This window comes from Podarcis liolepis (genome assembly GCF_965112155.1).
Source record: "Podarcis liolepis genome assembly, chromosome: 4".
NCBI classification, from domain to species: Eukaryota; Metazoa; Chordata; class Lepidosauria; order Squamata; family Lacertidae; genus Podarcis; species Podarcis liolepis.
Window position 1 is genome coordinate 69,713,562 of NC_139558.1, and position 23,654 is coordinate 69,737,215.

At 43.5% G+C, this 23,654-nt stretch overlaps 1 protein-coding gene across 3 annotated transcripts in view; it reads left to right on the forward strand.

Moving 5' to 3' along the window:
* MORC1 (MORC family CW-type zinc finger 1) overlaps window positions 1-23,654 on the forward strand; it is a 57,052-nt gene that overhangs the window by 2,661 nt on the left and 30,737 nt on the right. For 2 of the 3 annotated variants that reach the window (XM_083498583.1, XM_083498584.1), the window contains exons 2-11: window positions 2,034-2,087; window positions 3,946-3,980; window positions 5,684-5,752; window positions 11,097-11,184; window positions 12,023-12,131; window positions 12,678-12,837; window positions 14,425-14,530; window positions 16,699-16,824; window positions 17,856-17,935; window positions 20,274-20,347. In XM_083498583.1, the coding sequence (XP_083354709.1) occupies window positions 2,034-2,087; window positions 3,946-3,980; window positions 5,684-5,752; window positions 11,097-11,184; window positions 12,023-12,131; window positions 12,678-12,837; window positions 14,425-14,530; window positions 16,699-16,824; window positions 17,856-17,935; window positions 20,274-20,347 (901 nt within the window). The remainder of the gene's footprint in view (window positions 1-2,033; window positions 2,088-3,945; window positions 3,981-5,683; window positions 5,753-11,096; window positions 11,185-12,022; window positions 12,132-12,677; window positions 12,838-14,424; window positions 14,531-16,698; window positions 16,825-17,855; window positions 17,936-20,273; window positions 20,348-23,654) is intronic. The other variant, XM_083498585.1, reaches the window with a different exon arrangement.

Consider the following 23,654-nt stretch of genomic DNA (forward strand, 5'->3'; position numbering starts at 1 on the left):
TAAATACGTTAGTTTTTATGGGGCCATGTGGCTCTTTGTTCTTGTTCAATATATACAGCACCCATGCAGGGAAAGACTAAGGATGGATTTATTTTTCCACAGCAAAGAGCAGTTCCCACCAAGCAGAATAAAAAAAATCCCACATGCGGTCATTTCAGAACCAATTAAAATCGAATCTGATGTTACACATTGGTGCCCCTGAAGAGGTACAACAGCACCCCACAAATACCTCCTGTGATATGAGGTTCATAACCATTATTTATTGATTATCCCAATCGAGGCAAGCCAAGTTCACGGTGCTGACATGTGTTTTATATATATATTAAAGTGTTCGGGCAGGGCTGGCTTAAGAAAATGCCACCCTGAGCAAGGCTTCTGCCTATCAGTAGCATTTATATGCAGGTCGTCATAATGTTGGGGGGGGGGATGGCCGTGGCTGTTTTACAGCTCCCAGTGCAGTAACTACATGTTATTATTTCCTGTTTATATCTTCAGCCTTTTTCATGGGCCACAAAGTTACATTTAGAGGCTTCCGTTAATCAAATTTGTTTTCAATGGTTTAATTTGTTCAAAATAATTTTGATGCAGTTCGGTAACTATGTAGCAGTTTTTGTCAATATATTGTGGTTGGGGTGGAAGGCCCAGTCCACAACATGCAGTGTGCTGGGCCCAGAAAAGCTTGTTGCACCCATAGCTCAGACTAAGCTCTGGCAGCAAGAGCCAAATTTCCCCCTCCCCACTGAAACGTGGCCTGAATGTTCATCTTTACGTGGAAATTAGTACTGCAAATGCTAACATGCCACACCGGGTCCTAAGTCTCTGTCTTTCTTTTGGAAAGGGCCCTATAGCTCAGTGGCAGGACACATGCTTTGCATGCAGAAGTCCCAGATGCAATCCCTGGCATCTCCTGGTAGGGCTGGGAATGTCTCCAGGATGAAACTTTGGAGAGTCACTGTCAATCAGTATAGACAATACAGAACTAGCTGCATCACTGATCCAATACATTACAAGGCAGCTTCCAGTGTTTCTGTGTTCTTTCTGCCTCCTTGAAACTTGTTGAAAAGGGGAGTTATTTGCACAACTTCGGTTGCAGGCCAAATTTGTAATGGCCTGCCATTTGAATTCAATTTTTTCCTTGTCGCTTGTGTGCAGACATTTGTTTTGGTGACTCCAGACACAACCACAGAGTTGATTTCCGCCCAGCTATTTCTGCAGCCCTCTTCAGGCGTTATGACGTTCACTGTCTGGGAGGTGTTTCGCTTCCCACTCCCACCACAGACTTCCTATATTGAGCAGGGCAGGAAGGTCAGAAGGAGAATTGTAAGCACATTCAGCTGAATACACTTACAAACATTGGGAGCACTGTGGAGTCAGGTTTCCCAAACAAGAGGAAGCTGTGACATGCAGGCTGCAATGGCCCAGAGAGCGAGGCCTGCTTGGCAGTGTGTAAAACCTGGGCAAATCTGTATGGGAAACAAGAGCCCCTTCATGAAACTGACAAAATGATATGCAGTCTGCGAGAGTTTGTGCTACAACAAACCTGTTACATTGCAGTCACCCGTTGTCAAAATATAATATATAGATATATCTGGCAGTAACACTCTCGCAGCACAATCCTGTCTGTACTTTTTATCTGGGGGGTCAGTCTTATTGAATTAAGTGGCGTTTATCTCTTGAGTAAAGATTGGATTAAGACTCAAGTCACACTTGCTTGAATGTGAAGTCCTATCGAACCTCTGAGTAAATATCCATAGGACTGGGCTGCGTAAGGACTGCAGTCTCCTGTTATCGTGCGACCTGCTCAGGAAGAAGAATTACTGCTACCTTTTGCATGCGCACCTTCCAGTTGTGCTTCAAGTGTCAAGGTAGAAGGAACCCCCATTCAAGCATACTCTCCCCTGCCCTCAGTTTGACATTTCCACATTTTGAAGAGGAGGTGCTTTGTTCTCCTGCATGCCAAATAGCACTTAAGTGTTCGATTTGTTGCTGTTCCAGGTTCTCTCTTCTAAAACTCCCTTAATGCTTCTTTCTAGCACAACACACAACTTTTTATTTGGAGCCATCGCTGAACTGATTGACAATTCCCGGTAAGTACTACTTTTAGGAACTAAATTTTATGCTGCTTACTGTACTTGGGGCTTGAGAGAGTGTGTCATGCTAGGTGTGGAAATAGATGTGTTTTGTTCTGTTCTACTTGGCGCAAGAAGGCAGCTGTCAGATTTTAAATCTTTCTCAAATGTAGGAAATGGCTTTGGAATACTCCTTCCTTATTCAGTGTTGTATACGAAGGCTTATTTCTCCTGCCGCACAATTCTTTTCTTCGGATTTGGGCTTATCCACAGAATCAAGCAACATTATCCTCTGTGGCTGGGATGGCCAACTACTGTTGCTTCCAAATGGGCTTAAAATCACAGGGCAGGTTATAACAAATGTGTAATTGGTAGCAGGTGGTTCCTTTTATCAGAGGGCACTTCCAGGTGACCTGTTTATGTAGCTTTCTTCCTGATCGGTTTGTGGAGAGGTTAGATGACGTTGACTGAAGCATGTGTTAGTCCACACTCCCCAGAGCATTTTCCTCATCAATTGCCCAGTGCAAAATTTCTGGAATTTTGGGGGGATGCACAAGATGTCCCAATCAACTGCAGTAGTGCAACTTGAACTTCCCGTTGTGTGATAGAACCCCACCCCAAAATAGCAATAGTCTGGATAGCATCCTGATTTTCCTTGGAAAGAGTAAATTTGGATTAAAGGAGGGCGTGCGGAATACTTTTCTGACTTTTTGGTCGGAAGACGTTCTGTGGACACTGGGGAGGGGGGGAAGTGCATGTATGAACAACATTGATCCTGTGGGGAACACTCATCTGGAAGCACTTCAGCCTGGGAAGCTGGAGTCTTATTGGCCAAGGTGCTCACAGGGACAAGACTTCTGCAATTGTGGCATCATTGCACTCCTTCCAAGCAGCTTTACCAGGAAGCTTAGACCCCTAGCAGATTGAGTCTTGAGCATGGGTAGGCAAACTAAAGCCCAGGGGCTGGATACAGCCCAATTGCCTTAAAAATCCGGCCCGCGGACGGTCTGGGAATCAGCGTGCTTTTACAAGAGTAGAATGTGTGCTTTTATTTAAAATGCTTCTCTGGGTTATTTGTGGGGCATAGGAATTCATTTTTATTTTTATTTTCAAAATATAGTCTGCCCCCCCCCAAGGTCTGAGGGACAGTGGACTGGCCCCCTGCTGAAAAAGTTTGTTGACCCCTGGTCTTGAGGCTTAGTTAAAGGATTTGTTTCTTCCACCCTCTGAAAGTGGTTGGTTATTTAAAAACAATTTGTGAAATTCACCTTCTACTGCTTCCTCTCTGGGTTTGTTGCCTCCCTTGGGATTTCAAGCCCAGGCAATCCTATTATTGGATCACAGTTAGTATCTTCTCACTGGCAGTCTGGGATGGTATATTGATAATTTCAGGATGACTTGCATTCTACTGCTTTAACGCTTTCCTTTGGATCAGCTTCATATTTTACAACTTCATTCGAGACTGTTAGCTTTGCACAATACTACTTTAGAAGTCTGATATAAAAACAATTAAATTATGTCCACTGATTTAGTTAAATTTATTTATATTCCTTTTTCCATACATAGATGCTGCATTGAAGTGAGCTGTTATTGCATTATATTTTTTTATTTGATTTTATATCTATACTGTCTTTCCTCCCCATTGGGAGCCCAAGGTGGCATACAATATAATTAAAACCACTGGCACAGAATATGTACAGTAGCATTCAAGTGATTTCATGTGATTTAAGTAAGTGCAGTTTTGATCAGAGTGTTTTTGTGTTTCCAACTAGCATAGACACTGTTCAGTAATAGAATGAAATTGCTTTCCGTGTATCTACTTGCGCTAATGTTTTCATTTAAAACTTTTTTAACAATATTTAAACAATATTTCCAGAGATGCGGATGCCACCAGACTTGACATATATACAGGTAAGATGTCTAAATGGGGGTGCTGTTTCTGAATGCTTCTTAGTTTGATCACATTACAGTGGTACCTCGGGTTACATACACTTCAGGTTACAGACTCCGCTAACCCAGAAATAGTGCTTCAGGTTAAGAACTTTGTTTCAGGATGAGAACAGAAATCGTGCTCCGGTGGTGCGGCAGCAGCAGGAGGCCCCATTAGCTAAAGTGGTGCTTCAGGTTAAGAAAAGTTTCAGGTTAAGTACGGACCTCCAGAATGAATTAAGTACTTAACCCGAGGTACCACTGTATCTGTTTTGTTGAGAAGAAATTGCTTCATAAGATGGTGAGGATATATTTATTTAAATACTGCCTTTCCATGACAGGGACTCAGAAAAAAAACCCAGTTATGTAAAAACAATTAAACATTGATGGAATACAAATAAAAATATATTAAAACCATACAAATAATTACAGTATAAACAGCATAGCATTAAAGTTTGCACATTTGCTTCTGTGCCAAAATGTACTATTTGACAGATTCTACATGTCTCTGACATGAATATAATTTTGACCTTTTGGCATGATTTTCCTGCTGAGAAATATATCGGGGGAGGGGGAATCTCAAACGTTTTTGTCTTGTATGACAGTTAACCAGTTGACATAGTTAAAGGCCAAGTCGTGCGCACATAACTCTGTAAAGGAAACCCCTTTAAAAGAAATAAATCGTGGCTCTGGCCTAATTCCATGCATGCTAATTAATACAAATCTCCCATGGCCATTGGCTTCACTAATTGACATCATGGTCCACTGTCCATTAGCTCTATCTGAGGAAGTCCTGTTGCAGCCTGATCCCCTTGCAGCAAGTTAACTTATCCTCGTTAGTTTAATGGGACTCGCTGCTTAGTAACCAGGCGTGCCCAGGATTACAATTATGCACTGCAATCTTGAGGACCCTAAAAGCAGTCTCCGTTCAGTTTGTTCGAAATGCCTTCCAAAGAAATCTACGGGAGAGCAGTCTGCTAAACTTGGTCCATTTGTTTAGGGGCCTTGAAATGACACCACCAACAGATGCTTTACTTGCAAACTTAGACCAAAAGGTGGGGGAGATGTTTCTACTTTAAGAATGTAAGAAAAACGTGCTGGATCAGGCCAATGGCTCATCTAGTCTAGCATCCTGTGAACTAGATGGACTAGTCCAGACCTGTGGGAACTGGGCTTGAGGTCAGCAGCACTCTTCCTCTCCTGCAGTTTCCTCAGCTGATATTCAGAGGCATAATCCCTCTGACAGGTGGAACAGCCATCATGGCTAGTAGTTGCTGATGGCCTTGTCCTCTAATCCTCTTTTAAAGCCAACAAATATCCTTTCGACTGAGAAGGTGAAGGAATGGTTGGCCAACTTGGTGGAACTGGCAAAGAAGTGTTGCAATGAAGAATGCCCCCTGTTCAAAGTTCCAGCCAGCTGGCCATGCTCCCTTCCAAGGAAATCATACAATTCTCCTCCCCACCCCCACTTTTTAACCACCTCTTCCCATCAACAGTGACTATTCCATGCCCACGGAGGACTTTCGGTCCTCATTGGGCAACTGTTTGTTTATTTTCTTCCCATTACGGGAATTTTCTTTTTTGACCTAATGGTTGTTTGTTCTTCTACAAACCTTCTTACCAATGTATGGTTTCCAAATATTTATTAAGAGCTGTTTCCTTTTTTTCTATACTTTGTTTTGCAGTGAATAATGAGGACCTGCAAGGAGGATTTATGCTGTGCCTTTTGGACAATGGATGTGGCATGACTCCTCGTGAGTTAATACTCCTGTATTTGTTTAACTGAGTGTTTGGGTGCTAGGACAGTGTCATTCTAGGGCTCAGGAGGCCCATATTCAAAGCCACACACAGCCACAAAACTCACTGGGCCACACGTACACTCTTAGCCTACTTCACAGGATTGTTGTGAGGATAAAACAGGGAAGAGCCCTGTATGCTGGCTTGCAGGAAGAGTAAAATATAAATGCAATAAACTCCAGTACTTGAACAATAGAATTGGAAGAGACCCCAAGGTTCATCTGGTCCAACTCCCTGCGATTCATATATGAAGACCCATACATGTGAAGGAACCAAGCCATGCAACTAATCTCGGTACCAGTTCTGTCCTCAAATGTCCAGGCATTGGCAATGGACCCGATATGTGCCATGCTTAATGGTCTCCTGCTGGTGTTATATATACTGTTATTGGGTCAGAAATTTTTCAAATAAGTTTATATTAGTTCCAAAGAACTATTTTTATTGGAGTATTTGTGTACAGGACAGCTCAAGAGAAACTACTAGCGTTACTAGCACTGAGCCAGAAATTTCTCCTGTGTTTTTCCCCCCAACCCTTCTCCATCAGTTAACTTGGAGAGAAATTGCCTTCAGAAATTATCCAAGCAGAGAATTTTGGTGAAATTCACATGAGTAGAGTGCAGGGTTTTTGACGCTTTCACCTTACTTCTAAGGTGGCTAGGGGGTTGTTTGCGAGTGCCCTTCCTTTCAATTTTCAATTCTCACCAGTGGCCTGTACTCTTTAGACTTTCTGGGTGCTAGTGTTTTCATCAAAGCCAAGGGGAAGGTAGACATCATGAGACACCTCCTCCTGTGGTGGTGAGGAAGTTTCAGGTCAGGAAGCATGGGCAGCCATGGGCAGGGAGACTGCAGAGTGCTGGAGATCTGTTTACTGGATGAGGAAGAAAACACCCACCGCCCTTAACCGCCTCACACTAATAAAATAAGCTCATCCACAGTTCTAAAGAAATCATCAAGTGCCTGGGAATGAGGCAGGGAAATGGAATCCTCTTTTTCAAGTGAAGAAAGTCTTGGAGAATCTGCAGGACAGATTTTGGCACGATCTTGAGGATGCGATCACATGGGACTGGTTTGGCGCGGTTTAAAATAGAACCAGTAGCCTCATGCCAGAGCATGTTTTTCAAATGTAGAAGGTCACAGGTTCAGTCCTCAGCATCACCAAGCAGGGTGGTGGAGGAGGCACTCAAAGTCTTTCTTAAAGCTTAGAGGCAAAGACACAAGGGTGGAGTGGAAGGCACTGAATTGGTCTGGGCTGTTAAACTCGGAGAGGCAATCCTTATCCCTTCCGCCCTGTGTTGTTTTCCCAATCATCCAGTTGGGAAAGCTTGTCAAAACAGCTAGTGAGCACCTACTGTATCTTGACATGGAGGCTGATCCCGAACACAGAGGCCTGCTCCGAGTGGCCTTCTGATACTTTGAGGATTTCACCTACGGGGACTATAAGGGATAAGGCAGTCCTGTTCCTGAGCTGTATAGGTGCTTGTACATTAGTACCGAAGCCTTGAACTTGGGCTGGGACCAGATTGGCAGCCGGTGCAAACCTGCGAGCAAGGTGTCATATGCTGGCAGTAGTCCCACAAGCAATGCAAAAGCCCCCATTCACCTGCCCTAAATAACCGCTTGTCGTTTTAGCTTTTCACATCTGCTCCACGTGGAGATAGGTTTCCAAGTGGTGAAAGTCAATAAGCCCAATTCTCTTTTTGTTTGCCTGGTGGCTTCCTTTTGCCAGGAGTCAACTGTTTTCTCCCCCTCTGGTGTCGTTAAGTACAAACAGCTTAATCAGTAAGAAGGGATCATGGCTGCTTGGAGCTGGTGCCAAGGAGATAACACGACGTCTGCCTCCTGCAGCTTAGGTTAACCAACGCCTGAAATAGACTGTTCCCAGAACGTGGGTCTCAGGGGTTCTGAGAATCCCCTCTGTGCCAAATTAATTCTTTGAAACTTGGCGTGCAAACTTCCAGCGCGAAAGGAAGAGGGGCGACTTTGTACTTGCAGTGGTGAGCAGCAGGTGGGGCTGGTTCGTTGCGTAAAAAGCCGCTTGAAGCAGCTGCAAACAAGGGTGGAGGTTGGTATTTTTAGCTGCCTAAGGATGAGGAGACGGTGGTTCTGTTTTCAGGCTTTGACAAACAGGTGCTCCAAGCTTGAGTGGAAAGTTTGAAGATTTCCTTTCCCTTTGATGGATGTGACGTTGTGTCTCCTTATTTACGCAGGCCACACTGTTAACAGGACTGAAAAACGTCAGTCATAATAATAATAAAATAATAATTTATTATTTATACCTTGCCCATCTGGCTGGGTTTCCCCAGCCACTCTGGGCAGCTTCCAACCGAATAATAAAAACAATACAGCGTCAGACATTAAAAACTTCCCTAAATGTCCCTAAACAGGGCCACCTTCAGTTGTCTTTTAAAAGTAAAATAGTTGTTTATTGCCTTGACATCTGCTGGGAGGGCGTTCCACAGGGCAGGTGCCACTACCGAGAAGGCCCTCTGCCTGGTACCCTGTAACCTCACTTCTCATAGGGCAGGAACTGCCAGAAGGTCCTCAGCGGTGGATGATGGGGGTGGAGACACTCTTTCAAGTATACAGGACTGAGGCATCTGGAGATTGTTGCTCTGTTCATCTTATTTCATTTTCATTTACACCTTGCCTTTTCCCCTGAGAGGGACTCAAGGTAGCTTACAGCTAACATAGAAGCAGCTAAAAACATAGGGGGAAAGCCATCATTAAGTGGTAGGCAATTTTGTCTACTTTGGTTCCACCACAACCAGCAGCTTCTCCATCAATGCTGAGCTGGATAAGCATATTGGCAAGGCAGATATGGCTGTGACTTGCCTCTCCAAAAGGTATGGGGAAATGCAATGCTAACAAGATGAAGGTCTACCAGGCTTTTGTGCTGAGCATGCTGCATTATGGAAATGAGTCGTGGGCAACTTACAACCATCAGTGCCTTCCACGTGCTGTCAGGAAGATTTTGGGTATCACATGGCAGGACAGGGTTTCAAAGATGTGCTCTCCCAAGCCCACATTCCCAGCATGTTCGCACTCCTGTCCCAACGACGTCTACACTGGCCTGGTCAAGTCCACAGAATGGAAGATTGCAGGATCCCCAACATTTGTTCTCTTTAACTGGCGGTAGGAGAAGGAAGATTAGTGCTGTACGCACCATACGTTTAAAGCACGTTCTTGTTTAGTCGTTTAGTCGTGTCCGACTCTCCGTGACCCCATGGACCAGAGCACACCAGGCACTCCTGTCTTCCACTGCCTCCCGCAGTTTGGTCAAACTCATGCTGGTAACTTCGAGAACACTGTCCAACCATCGCGTCCTCTGTCGTCCCCTTCTCCTTGTGCCCTCTATCTTTCCCAACATCAGGGTCTTTTCCAGCGAGTCTTCTCTTCTCATGAGGTGGCCAAGGTATTGGAGCCTCAGCTTCAGGATCTGTCCTTCCAGTGAGCACTCAGGGCCGATTTCCTTAAGAATGGATAGGTTTGATCTTCTTGCAGTCCATGGGACTCTCAAGAGTCTCCTCCAGCACCATAATTCAAAAGCATCAATTATTTGGCTATCAGCCTTCTTTATGGTCCAGCTCTCACTTCCATAAATCACTACTGGGAAAACCATAGCTTTAACTATACGGACCTTTGTTGGTGAGGTGATGTCTCTGCTTTTTAAGATACTGTCTAGGTTTGTCATTGCATTTCTCCCAAGATTCTTTTAGGGAAGCTATGTTCTTTTCTCCAAAAGCACATAGCTTCCCTCAAAGAATCCAGGAAACTGTGATTTACCCCCTACAGAACTACATTTCCCAGCACCCTTAAACTCTACAGTTCCCAATGTTTTTTGGCGGAAAGGAGGGGGAGTCCTTTGCTTTCAATGTATGGTGTGTACACAGCTCAGGAGTTTTCTTGTCGAAACACCGTGGAGCATTTCACACAAAAGATGCTTAAACTACTTCTGAATTTCCCACTCTTATTTATCAGATCACCACAGGTCTGCAGGTTAACATTTTTTCATCCTTCAACTGTACCACCCCATCATTCTGAAGCCTGAGAGAAACCACCACAGAGAGAGGGAGGCCAGCTGCCCTGTGGCAAAAAAATGAAATTCAACCATAGAACAAAAATCACAGAGGACCAGCAGCAAATCTCACAGCAATCATAGTCAGATAGTGCACACTTTAAAACCACATCCGTCGGCAGGAATAGGAGAAGCCACATCCGTCAAGGCCCCCTCAGCTGAAACAGCTGTATATTATAGATCCAGGAACTATCAGTCAAATTTATAACAGCTATTTCCCACGCTGCACGCCATAGCAACCATTTTCACAAGTTCAAAAGGGGGTAAAATGTAGTCTTTACATCTGTTGAGAAAGGGACCATGTTCTCCCATCAAATTGTTACTGTAGTGCAAACTATGAACATTCTTCAGTTAATAGCATAGCATATTTGCACCTAAACCAGGCAGAGGGCCTTTTCGGCGGTAGCGCCCTCCCTGTGGAATGCCCTCCCATCAGATGTCAAGGAGATAAAGAACTGCACAATTTTTAGAAGATGTCAGAAGGCATCTTTTATATTCTGCCAGAACCCCAGCCAGATGGGTGGGGTACAAATAATAAAATTACTACTACTACTAAACTACAACACACAGTTTGGATGTTACGTTTATCCACTGACAGCTATGCCATCCCTCCTTCTCCAGCAAGCTTTGCCTTGGGAGGTGGAGGAGGCCGTGACTGACTATTGCTAACAGCAGAGATCTTGTGCTGGAGGTTCAGTTGTTCAGAAGTATACTTTGAACCCTAGAATTGTGGAGTTGGAAGAGACCTTGAGGGCCATTTATCCCAACCCCCTACAGTGCAGGCTTAGTATTGACACATACATTTGTAGCGGTGAGCTATAAGAAGCAAACCTAAGAGCATTGAGTCGGCAGGTTGTGGTTTTGAATCTCACCTCTGCAACCAGCTTGATAGGCAGCCTTGCGCAAGCTACAATCTGTCAGCCTCAGCTCACAGTGTGCAATACGGGGGCAAAAATACCAACTTAAAAGCTTGTAAAGTGGGAGTGGTGGACCTGTAGCCCTCCAGAAGTTGCAGGATGGCACCTCCTCCCATTATCCCTGATGATAGGCCATGCTGGCTTGGGCTGACGGGACTCCAAAAACACTTGAAGGTCCACAGGCTCCACATTTCTGCTGTGGAGAATAAAGCAAGCTAATAAATGTGACTGACTTTGATCTGTAAATAACAATAACATTGAATTCTAGTGAGGGCCCTAAAGGGAAGCCTTATTACAAATCTGTTGCAGGAAAAACTGTGGATCTTGTGCACTTCGGAAGATCCTCTAAGCGGGACAGGCCTGACATGATTGGATGCTATGGCAACGGGCTTAAATCGTAAGAGTTCTTTGTTCTTTGTCGGTTTTGTTTGTCAGACAGACACCCCTTTAATGGCAAGATTCAGAATTGTTAACTTTGTGCTGAATGAAAAACTGTTTCACGATCGTGACCGTAAAGGTGATTTGGCTTGCATTATATATTTAAGTATTGGGATTGAGGGAACCTGTTTATTTGCTCTTACAGACTTGCATATTGGTTTTCATCAAAAAAATGGCTTGATGTAAAGTGGTTTACATCAAGGGAAACATATGCATAAGAGTAGCAAAAAAACCAACCCCAGTAATAATACTACTGTGATTGAAATTGTACCCCGTCTTTCCACCAGATGGTGCTCAAGGTCAGCACTTTGCATTGTAACCGGAAGCAGACTGGTTGCCATTGTGTCTGCTGTAACAAAGGCGTCACATGGTCCCAATGACTCGGCCTCATCAATAATTTATCTGCCGCATTTACGTTTTATTGCAGTGTTTCCTAGACTTGGGTGTCCAGCTGTTTTCAGACTATAATTCCCATTATCCCTGACCACTGGTCTTGCTAGCTAGGGATGATGGGAGTTGTAGTCCAAAAACAGCTGGAGACCCAGGTTTGGGAAGCACTGTTTTATTAGATACATTAAACGTATTAGAAGGGAATGGATTGTCAATGTATTTCCTAGTCCTCCATAGTGCAGACAGGAAGTAAAGAGAAACCTCAGGCTCGCTAGCTGATGGGAAATCCCTTTCTGCCTTCAGCACACCCACTTCGTCTATATTACTGCCTATATTGCCCTAAAGGTGTTAACATCCAGACAATGCAGCTATTACAAAAATGGTATTTTCCTGTATCTTTACTATAGAGGGTCCATGCGCATAGGGAAAGACTTAATATTATTCACCAAGGAAGAGAATACAATGACATGCCTCCTTTTGTCTCAGACGTTTTGTGAAACAGAAGGTCTCAGTGAGGTATGTCTGTCTTCATTCGTCATTTAAATATTTGTATCCTGCTTTGCCGAAGATGTCATCAGGACCGGAACTTCTGGGGTGGGACTTCCTGGAATGGAACATCATTAATAAAACTCAAAATGCTGCTGGTATTTGATACGGGGTGTGCTGTTCATACTACTATCAGCACCATCATCTTTGGCACTGGGAGTTAGAAAGGAAGCAAACATCACTGTCTCAAGTTACCTGTTCAGATGTGATAGGCGTGAGCGAAGGAGAATACAGTGGTACCTCGGGTTAAGTACTTAATTCATTCTGGAGGTCCGTTCTTAACCTGAAACTGTTCTTAACCTGAAGCACCACTTTAGTTAATGGGGCCTCCTGCTGCCACTGCGCCGCCGGATCACAATTTCTGTTCTCATCCTGAAGCAAAGTTCTTAACCCGAGGTACTATTTCTGGGTTAGCGGAATCTGTAACCTGAAGCATATGTAACCTGAAGCGTATGTAATGCGAGGTACCACTGTATCTCTGATTTGGGTCCACTCTCATATTGTTTTCCATTACAGGTTATAGTCCCAATTCTTTCATGGTCAAGTCATACAAGAGAGCCAATAATAGACAATCCAGAGACGTTTGCTACACAGTTGTCCATACTTTACAAATATTCACCTTTTAAGAATAATGCTGAACTGGTGAAGCAGTTTGATGCCATTTATGGAAAAACAGGTGACTTTATAATCCCTGAAAGTTCTAATTAACCAATGCATTATAATTAGCGTTTTGAGGACTAAACATGGGTGCCAGGGGTTTTGTTTTATGCTGGGTGCCCCCCTCCCCTGAATAATTTTGGATCTTTGTTCATCAGTTGGCTCCTCTCACATGAATGAGATACAAACAAATTATTCTCTACCACCTCCTCCCCCCCCCAGTAAAGGCAGCGTTCTCTTGACTCCATAAGAGCCCTACTAGATCAGACAAAAGATCCATCTCGTTCCCTCAGTAGTTAAGCAGATGACTACGAGAATCTCACAATCAAGATATGAGGGCAATGGCTCTCTCCAGTTCTTCCCAAGCCACTGGCATTCAGGGGCATGCCGTCTCTGATCTGATGATAGTACACAGCCACCACAAGTATTAGCCATTGATAGACTTGTCTGTTTGGAGAGCCCCCAAAACGATTTAATCCCACCTAGACTTATGACAAAGTATTGTTGCGTGCCACCCCAATCTCTCAGTGCAAGATTTCAGGGGGTTCCAGGTACTTACCAGGGTTTGTGTTTCTTTTGGAAATGAGGCACAGAAGAGACTGTGGTCTCTTTAGGATATATGGTTTACTTACACATACAGTGGTACCTTGGGTTAATTAAGAACTTAATTCGTTCTGGAGGTCCATTCTTAACCTGAAACTGTTCTTAACCTGAGGTACCGCTTTAGCTAATGGGGCCTCCCTCTGCCCGCTGTGCCACTGACACTTGGTTTCTGTTCTGAAGCAAAGTTCTTAACCCAAGGTGCTATTTCTGGGTTAGTGGAGTCTGTAACCTGAAGCGCCTGTAACCTGAAGCATCTGTAACCCGAGATACCACTGTATATACAACCTGAGCCTGTGATGAAAGGGCTAACAGCATCAGCACCTCAGGAGGGTCTTTCCAGCAGAAATCAGGCATGGCGCTCTCTCCCTTTCTCTCTGCCTTTCCAGTCTGGAGCTTTGCTTCTATCTCACATAACTCAACTCTCTTTTGTCTTTCTAAGTAATAGGCAGATGAGGGAGAGGGGCCCATCCCTTTGTCACTTCCTTTGTTCCCTTATACCTTGGGATACATGTGCTTCAAGTTAAGTATTTTCGGGTTGCGCTCCGCAGCTACCCGGAAGTAACAGAGCGCGTTACTTCTGGGTTTTGCTGCTCGCACATGCGCAGACGGTCAAAATGACATCACGTGCATGTGCGGAAGCGGCAAAACGCGACCTGCGCACGCACGGACGCGGGTTGCGTTTGCTTCAGGATGCAAACGGGGCTCCGGAACGGATCCCGTTTGCATCCCTAGGTACCACTGTACTCCCCTATTTAGCAGGCTGTTACCAGACTGACTTGGCTATTCTAGGCATTAGAAAGGTCTCTGCCTACAACCTACTTTCCACCTCCCCAAACTCTTAACAGTATATTAATCTGGGGAGAGGGGGGAGTCTAATCTTGCGACTGGACCCCAGTTTGCTTAACTGCAATTATCCACTGTACTGTTGCTTCTCTTCTACTTTAATTGGCATAAGAATTGTAAAACTGATATTTCAGTAATGGATTTTAACCTTCACACGTAGGAACCTTGCTGGTAATATACAATCTGAAACTCACTCTCAGTTTTGAGCCAGAACTTGATATCCTAACAGATGAGGAGGATATGTTGCTTGCTGTGGCACCTGAGAAGTAAGTTTCATGGTCATTTTCTGATTTTATGTTATACTTTAATGCTGTGAACATTTTGTGAGTAGCTTAGAGACTCTTTACAGAGCAAGCAAACAATACGTTGAATGGACAAAGGGTATGAATAAAAATATATATTTGGAAGATGCTCCTTGCAAACAATCCATTTTGCTTGGACACTAGAAATCACAGAATGTACTTACAATGTGTTGGTGAATGGAATTTAACACCTGCTTTAATTTTGTAACGGTGTACTTCAAATCCCAAATTCTTCCATGTATTCCCCATAACAGGCAAATTCTAATGGATTAGGAGCAGAAAGAGAGAGAGTAGCAGTGCAAGCCTATCTTTATGTAAAAGGTAAAGGTAAAGGGACCCCTGACCGTTAGGTCCAGTCGCGGACGACTCTGGGGTTGCGGCGCTCACCTCCCTTTATTGGCCGAGGAAGCCGGCGTACAGCTTCCAGGTCATGCGGCCATCATGACTAAGCCGCTTCTGGCGAACCAGAGCAGCGCACGGAAACGCCGTTTACCTTCCTACCGGAGTGGTACCTATTTATCTACTTGCACTTTGACGTGCTTTCGAACTGCTAGGTTGGCAGGAGCAGGGACCAAGCAACAGGAGCTCACCGCATCGCAGGGATTCTAACCGCCGACCTTCTGATAAGCAAGCCCTAGGCTCTGTGATTTAGACCACAGCGCCACCCGCGTCCCTCTGTGAACTTGGGAGCAAATCCCATTGTGTTCAGTGGAGCTTACAGCCAGGAAAGTGCGCATGGGATTGCATCCTAAAAGAAGCTTCAAACAATGGATGTGATTCAGCTCACTGTTTGTGTGCACAGAGAGCGGGGTGTTGATGCCTCTGTGCATGCCAAGAAGGCCCAGTCAACTCGTGCCCCCTGGGTTCTCCAGTGGCTAGATGTAGGGTGGCCAGTGTAACATTCTGCTTGCCTTGATGCTCTCTCTCTCCCCGTTTCCATTCCTCAACCTGGTATACATATTAAGGGACCACAATCTTTATTGTACAAGCAATCCTTGATTTACACAGGGGTTACATTGCGGATCCCTGCATGCACTCACAGGGCTCATGTAAAACATTCTGTCCCGCCCCCATTCCACCCTTTTAGTGACGTTTTCAGGTCATTTCCAGGTTCTGCACCATGCGTGTAATCACTCATCAATTGGATGTGCATAAATTGGTCATTGCCTGTACATTTTTAAAAAAAAGATATTTATTGAAAGTTTTTAAGATATATCAAAAAAAGAAAAATAAACATACAAAATAAAAAACAGTTAAAAACACACATTAATTTTCAATAACATAACTTCCATACACTTATTTCCTCGGACCTCCTCATACCTCCCTTCTTTGTATTCCAGTTCGCTTTGTTAGTTCAGCAAATCCTTACCATTAAACTTTTACCCATTTGTAAAAACTTTTTTTTTTCATATCTCTTAAAGCATTACAGCTGGAAACCGCTTAGTTTCTATCCAACATCCTTCTAACATTCATTAATTTTACAATGTTTCTGTAAGTAGTCTTTGAATTTCTCCCAGTCTTCTTTCACCAACTCTTCTCCCTGGTCTCGGATTCTGCCCGTCATTTCTGCCAATTCCATGTAGTCAATCACCATTCCTTCATCACCTTCAGGTCATTGCCTGTATAACCCCTCCTTGGAAGCTGTGCTGATGTGAAGATAGCACAAAGACATGGCTCTGTTTTTACCCAGGTGTAAGGTCATGCTTCCTATAGCAACACAGTGCAGGATTCAACATATCCACAAAGATCATGTGCTAATTCACAATAGTATTTGCCAAATTTTAATTATATCCTGCTCTTCCTTGAGAAATACTAAAGCAGCTGACATGGGACTCCCGGCAAACCAATGAGCAGACATTTATCTCTAGTTGGGTCTATTTAACTCAGTGTTTAAATTCTTCCCCGGAAGGTGGGTAGAATCGCCAGCATTAAAAGTTTTAGAAAGTTGGTTTAATTTCACGCTAAAGAATTGTATTGCACCTTGAAAGGCTTCAAGAGCACTTAAGTGAGAACATGTTTTGAGTTTGTTTGTTTTTTGTTCAAGTGGATTACGTGCCCAATTTCCTCTATCCACCAGAGTTCTCCCTTTGTGAGCCTAAAATTATTCTGCCTTAAACACTTTTCTGTGTCAGCCTTCCAGAACGGCAGTCGCTGAGAGCCTACACAGCTATATTGTACTTGGACCCACGAATGAAGATATTCATTCAAGCCAAGGAAGTAAAAACCAAGCGTTTGCCACATTGCTTTTACAGACCCAGGTGAGCCAGCTTTTCCCAAGACCTTTATAAAGCCAGATATTTAAATTTCCAAAGCAGTGTGCTTGAAAGCATTAGCTGTTCTCTCTTTTTGGCCATGGAGAGAAATTGACTTTGATGGCGGAGCAATTTGTAATCTAAGCCAAGTTCAAATCACACTGGCAGGCTGGACTGCGGAAAAGGTAATCAGCTGTGACCAAACACTTTGACCCAGAACAAAGAACACTTTACATAAGATAATCACCGAACTGTGGGGAGGGGGGAGGTGTTGTTTGTTTTTCTGTGGATGTTTTCACTTGAGTGAAAGTTGCTCAGGCAATTCTGTAAAGGTTCCACTAAATGATTATAGGCCACTTATAGAGGTCCTTTTTTAATGGACTCCTAATCTTATAATGTGTAATATGCATTTGAAGTACGGTTTAACAAGCTGAATGAATGTTCTGATACAAGTTCCAGCACGGATAGGATCTGATCCAGTTCTCGCTGCACTGAGTGATAGAGGGCCTATGAAGTGAGGAGGTAGGGATCTTAAATATACAGTTTAACAGTTCCGTGGATGGTGCTTCATATTTGGCAAGTATACTCATTCTGTTTTCAGATGACTGAGTCTTCTGTGAATTGAAAGGACTTTGTGATGACAAACACACAAGTGAATACCACCCAAAAATTTTTTTAAAATAAATTTAGCAGATAGATTCTAATGGATGAACACCCGTCCTTGGGATAAAAGGAAATCCAAATGATGCCTCTGTCACCATGTAGATCATGGTTCTGAATCCTATATTGGTTGTGGATGGCACAACTGATTTTTTTGAGCATTTCATGCACTTTTGAGGCCTGTGCAAAGTCAGTTTACTGTAGGGCACAAGGATTGTGCATACCCTGTCCTCACTTGTGCAAGGAAGTCCTTGCCATTCCCATCTGCAAAATGGAAATAATAGTGGTCAACTTCATTGTGTTATTATAACAATTTGTCTTTCATATGGCATGTCAGATAACTTTTATCCATGACTGTGTTTTTCATGTCTTCACAGGATGTATCCATACATATCATCTTCGTTCAAACACGTTGCTAGAAATGAACTGCAAAAGGCAGAAATGGATATGAAGGCTGGTAGGTATTGTCCCGTAACCTTAATAGTTTTAATGCTAGGTGCTCTCTAAGCGGTTGCTAGCATTGTTTGTAAAGGGATGCTTTTGCGCATCACTTCTGATTTTGCTTCGCAGCAAATAATTTCTGGCATCTGTGGAGCAAATCTAGTTATGCATCTTATGCAAAAGTCATCCCGCAACAAACCCCGTACAACAGTGGGTTTAGTACACAAAGAATGATGTAGGTATATTTTGGATAGCCTGGGGGGAAAACCGGGTTGTATCCAGTGCCCGTCATTCCATGCACACAACAGGCTTCCATTTTTGCAATTAAACTCATCCTCAAAATCCCAGAAAACCAAATACTGATGGAATTAAGCACTTCTGGGATTTGTGTTCAGAGAACAAGAACAGGGAGGAGATCACTTGTACTACAGAATGCTAAAGTAAGTGGAATGGGGAAGTTGAAGGGAGCATCAGATGTCAATCAGATGGTGGGATTTCTGTCATTTGGAAGAGGGTGGAGGATATAGGTGACTGCCTGCCTGCATTCATCCTAGACTTTGAATTTGTTTTCATTGTTCCTCAGATAAAGAGACTATCGACTCAGCTATACAGCTGCAAATAAAACGTTTAAAGTGTGTTTTAAGTGCAATATACAATGTGACATTAGATGGCAATGGTGCGGTTTATGGAAAATCCAACATATTTTTAAAAAACGCTTTAAAAAAGCATTTTCAAAATGTTTTTATATGTGCGTAGATTCCACCTATGTCCTTGATTGATCTTGGATAATCGTCAGTGAAGGTTTGAACATCTACCTGAAACCTGCACCTTCACTTTTAACTGTTAATAATTTCTTGCTCTGCTGTTGGAGGCAGTGTGACTCTGAATGGGAGGGTTTTTCTAGGTAGCCCAACCCTCAGCCTTGGAAGCCTTGCAAATGGCTGCAGGAGAGGGGCAATGAGCAACATCCCGGAAGGGGTGTTTCTAGGACGAAGGTGAAACTGTGAAGTTTCCTTGTTTATTTTTGCTATTGGATGCTGCATTTTGTTTAAGTACAGTGGTAACTCAGGTTACATACGCTTCAGGTTACAAACCCCGCTAACCCAGAAATAGTGCTTCCGGTTAAGAACTTTGCTTCAGGATGAGAACAGAAATCGTGCTCCGGCGGCGTGGCGGCAGCAGGAGGCCCCATTAGCTAAAGTGGTGCTTCAGGTTAAGAACAGTTTCAGGTTAGAACGGAGCTCTGGAACGAATTAAGTACTTAACCTGAGGTACCACTGCAATCATGTTATATTTATAGTATTGAAATGTGGCCTTTTTGTATTTTACTATACTTGCTACGTTATGAAATAGTTACTATGTTATGGTTTTGCAGTATGGCTGTGAAATTGCTTTTGTAGTGTTTGTTTGAAATGCCTTCTGGTTTTCTTTGCTGTTGAGCATGATTTTTATTTTTTTATTTTGGTGGGAAAGCAGCATACCAATAAAATGAATGGATGACTGCCAGTCGCTGGGAACCACAGGAGTGGGGAGAGCGCTGTTGTGCTCAAGTCCTGTGTTTGGGTTTCCCAATAAGCATCTGAATGACAACAATAAGCATCTGGATGACAACTTTGAGAACAAGATGCTGGGCTAGACAGGCTGTTGGCCTGATCCTGCATGTTCTTAAAACTGTGACACCACAGCAAGTGCCGAGTACAAATATCACTGCATGTTGAGGAAAATTGATAGATAATTCCCTCATACTACTGAAATGCAAAAGTGGCGGATTTAAGAATTGCCTTGAGTAAAGCTGCATGGAGTTGCATTTGAAAAATAGCAATGTATGAAATGAATGGGAAGATTTCAATTGCAAATTTTGTACAGTCTCTGACACCTCTCCCCGCCCCCCTGCCCCACGCCACTTTCCATTGGGCCTAGATGCCTTCGGAAGTTGACCCCGTTCTACAGACAGAGTCAGCAAATTTTTTATGGCACATATGCTAAGAAAGTTAAATTTATTACGGCGATATGCTAATAAAGTTAACAAATTTATTATGGCATATATGCTTTTTGTCCATTTATTCAGATGCATGAAGCATTATCTAGAGTTAAAGAGTTTTATGTACAGATGGCTGGGGGGGGGGTGAGGGGAGGGGATTGTAAACAGGCAGGTCAGAAGGGAAATAAAGTGCTCTTCCCCAAATGTGCTTAGGTTAGAGGGGAAGGCAAGTGTGTGCTCACCTGAGCTTGTTTAATGCCAAGGTGCCAAACAGAGTTTTGCTTAATGGTGTGTTGCGTTCTTCCTGTGTATGGCAGATCGGGTTAGTTTCTCTCCTGCGTGGTTTGACAGGTGCCTTTGCTTATACTTATAGCTGAAGATGCTGTGAAAGAAGCCAAGGGCACGCTACAGCAGTCACAGAACTCCCTCTTCCAGGAAAAACTTGAGGTATAGTAACAAGGATAAAAATGTTTGAGATATTTAGGGTGTGCTGTTATTTCCTCCCCCGCCCACCCAAAGCGCACAGTCTTACCTGGGAAATCTCCAGGGGAATTGAATGAAAGCTGTGCAAGAATGTGAACACAAACACCTTTTAGGGGCAGACTGAGGTAACTATGGCCAAATCCAGGCTGGGACAATATATCTTCTGCCTCAGGGTTCCTGAGAATTAGGGGTTGGAGCAAGAAATGAAAGAAACTGCAAAGGCTAGGCTCCTCGTAGTAAGAACCTAGCCAATCCAGAGTGTTGAAGCTTCCTACCTGTCATAGGGGCTGATGTTGCAAAACCTTGTTCCTTTCTGGACCTGAAGAAGAGGACTCTGAGACACAGTCCATGATGTTACTTGAAGATCCACCTTACCCTATGTGTGCCACTTCAATCTGCAGAATGGGCATTCCTACACACACCACCCAATGTTTGCACTTATAAGGAATCAATCTCTTAGTGTCACATCGTCTGCATTCTGGAACTTCCAGCCTGCGGACATCACTGTTCTGTTTTTGGTTCCTGCTAAAAAAAACACCACATTTTTGTTTAGGCAAACCTAACCAGATATGTAGAGTTAATGCACATTTTAATATGTACATATGTGTTATAATGAATATTTTTAACTGCTGGTTTTATTTATATTTTGTGAACAACCTTACAAATGTTAAATAATTAATTTGTCGAGTTGCAGCTCGGCATCCAGAGAAAAATCAGTCTCACACCAAGATAGGTTCCGAATTATGGCTGCTCCTAGGGAAACATGGCAGCTCCTAGGGCTAATGCAGCACAGCTTTTATTGTGTGAAAATCAGAAAGATACAAGCCAAGTAAGGATACAAAAAATACAAGTCAAGCAATTTGTTCTAGCCAGCAGATAAAGACCTTGGTACCAAACCATGCGAGCGATCAGACCATACTACGTTAGCCAATCATATGGGACAGCACGAGCTGTTCACGCGCTATTCATGCTCCAAGGATGCTTCTAGCTATGAGATCACCCTGTAACAATAAGAACTTTGCTCATGCTCTCATGTACAAGCAATCATTTTCCCACATGTCCTCTTTTCTTATTTATATTGTTAGAGGAAAAGAGGGACCATTAGTACACTTCATTGCCTAAGCGTCTACACTTTGCAACATAAATTCCTCTTGTAACCCCTGTGGTGGGCCGTGGTCGGTACCACCATGCAGTGCATTGGGAAATCAAAGAGGGTATGCATTGAATGCAACAACACACCACGACGAATCCAGCAACACATGCAATTACAATCAATAATACTTTTCTTAACCATAATCCATTAGGTAACCAAGAAGACAACCACTCCCATGGATCAAAACCTTCAGGTGGATTCAAAGGATTATGAGCTATCATCTGTTCCATATAATCAATAGTAGCAGAGATATTGGTCGATTGATCAGTTATATACATGCAGCAATGAGAATGAATTAAGGCACAAATTCCACCTTTAGAAGCAAGGATCACATCTAAAGCATAATGATGTTGAAGAACTACATTTCTTATTTCTGATATTTCTTTGTTAATCATTTTTAAAGCCAAAATGGTGGAATTAAACAAATTTTCTGTCCAGTTTGCCAATTTATGCAAATCACGGTAATTCATGGCTGCACCTAAAGAAGGCAGAAGGGACCTAGAAATGGCTGTCCCTGTATATTGAGAAATAGGTGATTGTACTTCCCTTCTGTTACGCAAACGAACCTCTGGGAGCTTATCTATTTTATATATCAGGGGTATCAGTATTCCTAGAGTGTAGGTTCCAGAAAAGGCAAAGGGGATTACTGCAAGCAACAAAACACAGGTGATAAACTTATACGATTGTCCTTCATATTATTGCTAATCTTAAATGAAGCATTTACTGGAATACTAGAATACCATCACCAAAAAAAGCTCAAAACTTCTCAAAACTTTTTAAAATCATTTTTCTCAGCAGCTAAAAAGGCACTAGCCAAGCATATTTCGCTTCAAGCATATTCCACTTGCTGTAACTAAAAAGATTGCAACAAGGTCGAGAACAGAGCCCATTGTAGTCGCGGGCCGTGCTAAAGAACCATATTGCAAGTTGCTTTCTGTCCGGGAACCATGCCAAAGCACAAAAATGAAACAACTGGAACACACTAAAATCCCTTCACCCCCTCCCTTGCCAAGAGTCCACAATAGTTCCAAGACAGCCCTCTGTACATGCTCAGGGGAACACATCATAGGGCAGGACTCCTGAGGGAGGAGAAAAAAAAATATGGGGGGTAAAATCCAAGTGATGTCAATAAGGATGAGAATGGTAAATTAGTCCAATGGCCACTTCTGAGCAACCTGTGTGATATTTCGTGGCTTGATTATTGGCATGTAAAAACCACAATCCAGGAGAAGCCACACAGCCATTTCTGCAGATACAGGAGCCCATTTGCTGTAAATAAGTCTGATGTATTGCTCCTTGTACTGCTAAGTCAAAAGTCCAAGCTCAACGAAACGTGGTGACACAGATGGGATGGTCGCTATTAGGAGGCAGCAAAACTGTAGTGATGTTTGGTGGTTGAAGTGGCTTCCCAGGGAAAAGGGGGGCCAATGCAGTAGGGATGAAGATGGCCTTTCAGTGTGCCAGGAAACACTGGAACAGCTGTGGAAGGTGACTTTATCCATTACAGAGGTGATTGTGATCTTGTCCGCTGGATTCTTGTGTCCCTTAAGGGCAGAAAATAGTGGAGACAAAGTGGAGGTGGGCAGGTCCAAATAACTCTTTATCCAATTCAGCTGTCCAAGAATTTGTTGTAAATCCACCAGTTTAAAATCAGGAAACTGTAGTTGAGGCGTGACTGGAATGGCTGCAGATGCTGTCAGCTTGTGTCCCAGGCACGTAATAGGTAAAGTCCGCTGGATTTTTCTTTAGCCACTGTCAATCCAACAGGTTGTAGCCTTTGCAGGATTTTGGGACACGGCGGAGGACAGGGCCGTGGCTAGCAGGCCGTGGCTAGCAGTGCCCACTGACTGGCAGGCTTTAAGCATATCAGCAATGGCTATATTTGATGTTGCCATTAGAAGGCGCAGCGCTTGCTTAGAGTCCTCATGTGTATGATCAAACGGGAGCTGGCAAACAATCGCTTCTTGTGCTGCCAGGTCCTGAACTTGCCGCTTGAAGGTATTATACAAGCGATCAACAAATTGTCCATAGGACTTTGCAGGGCCCTGTCTGATGCTGCCCAGTTGGCCATCGTGCTCATTTTTATCATCAGGGACAGAGGCCAGAGCCTCTTGGGCT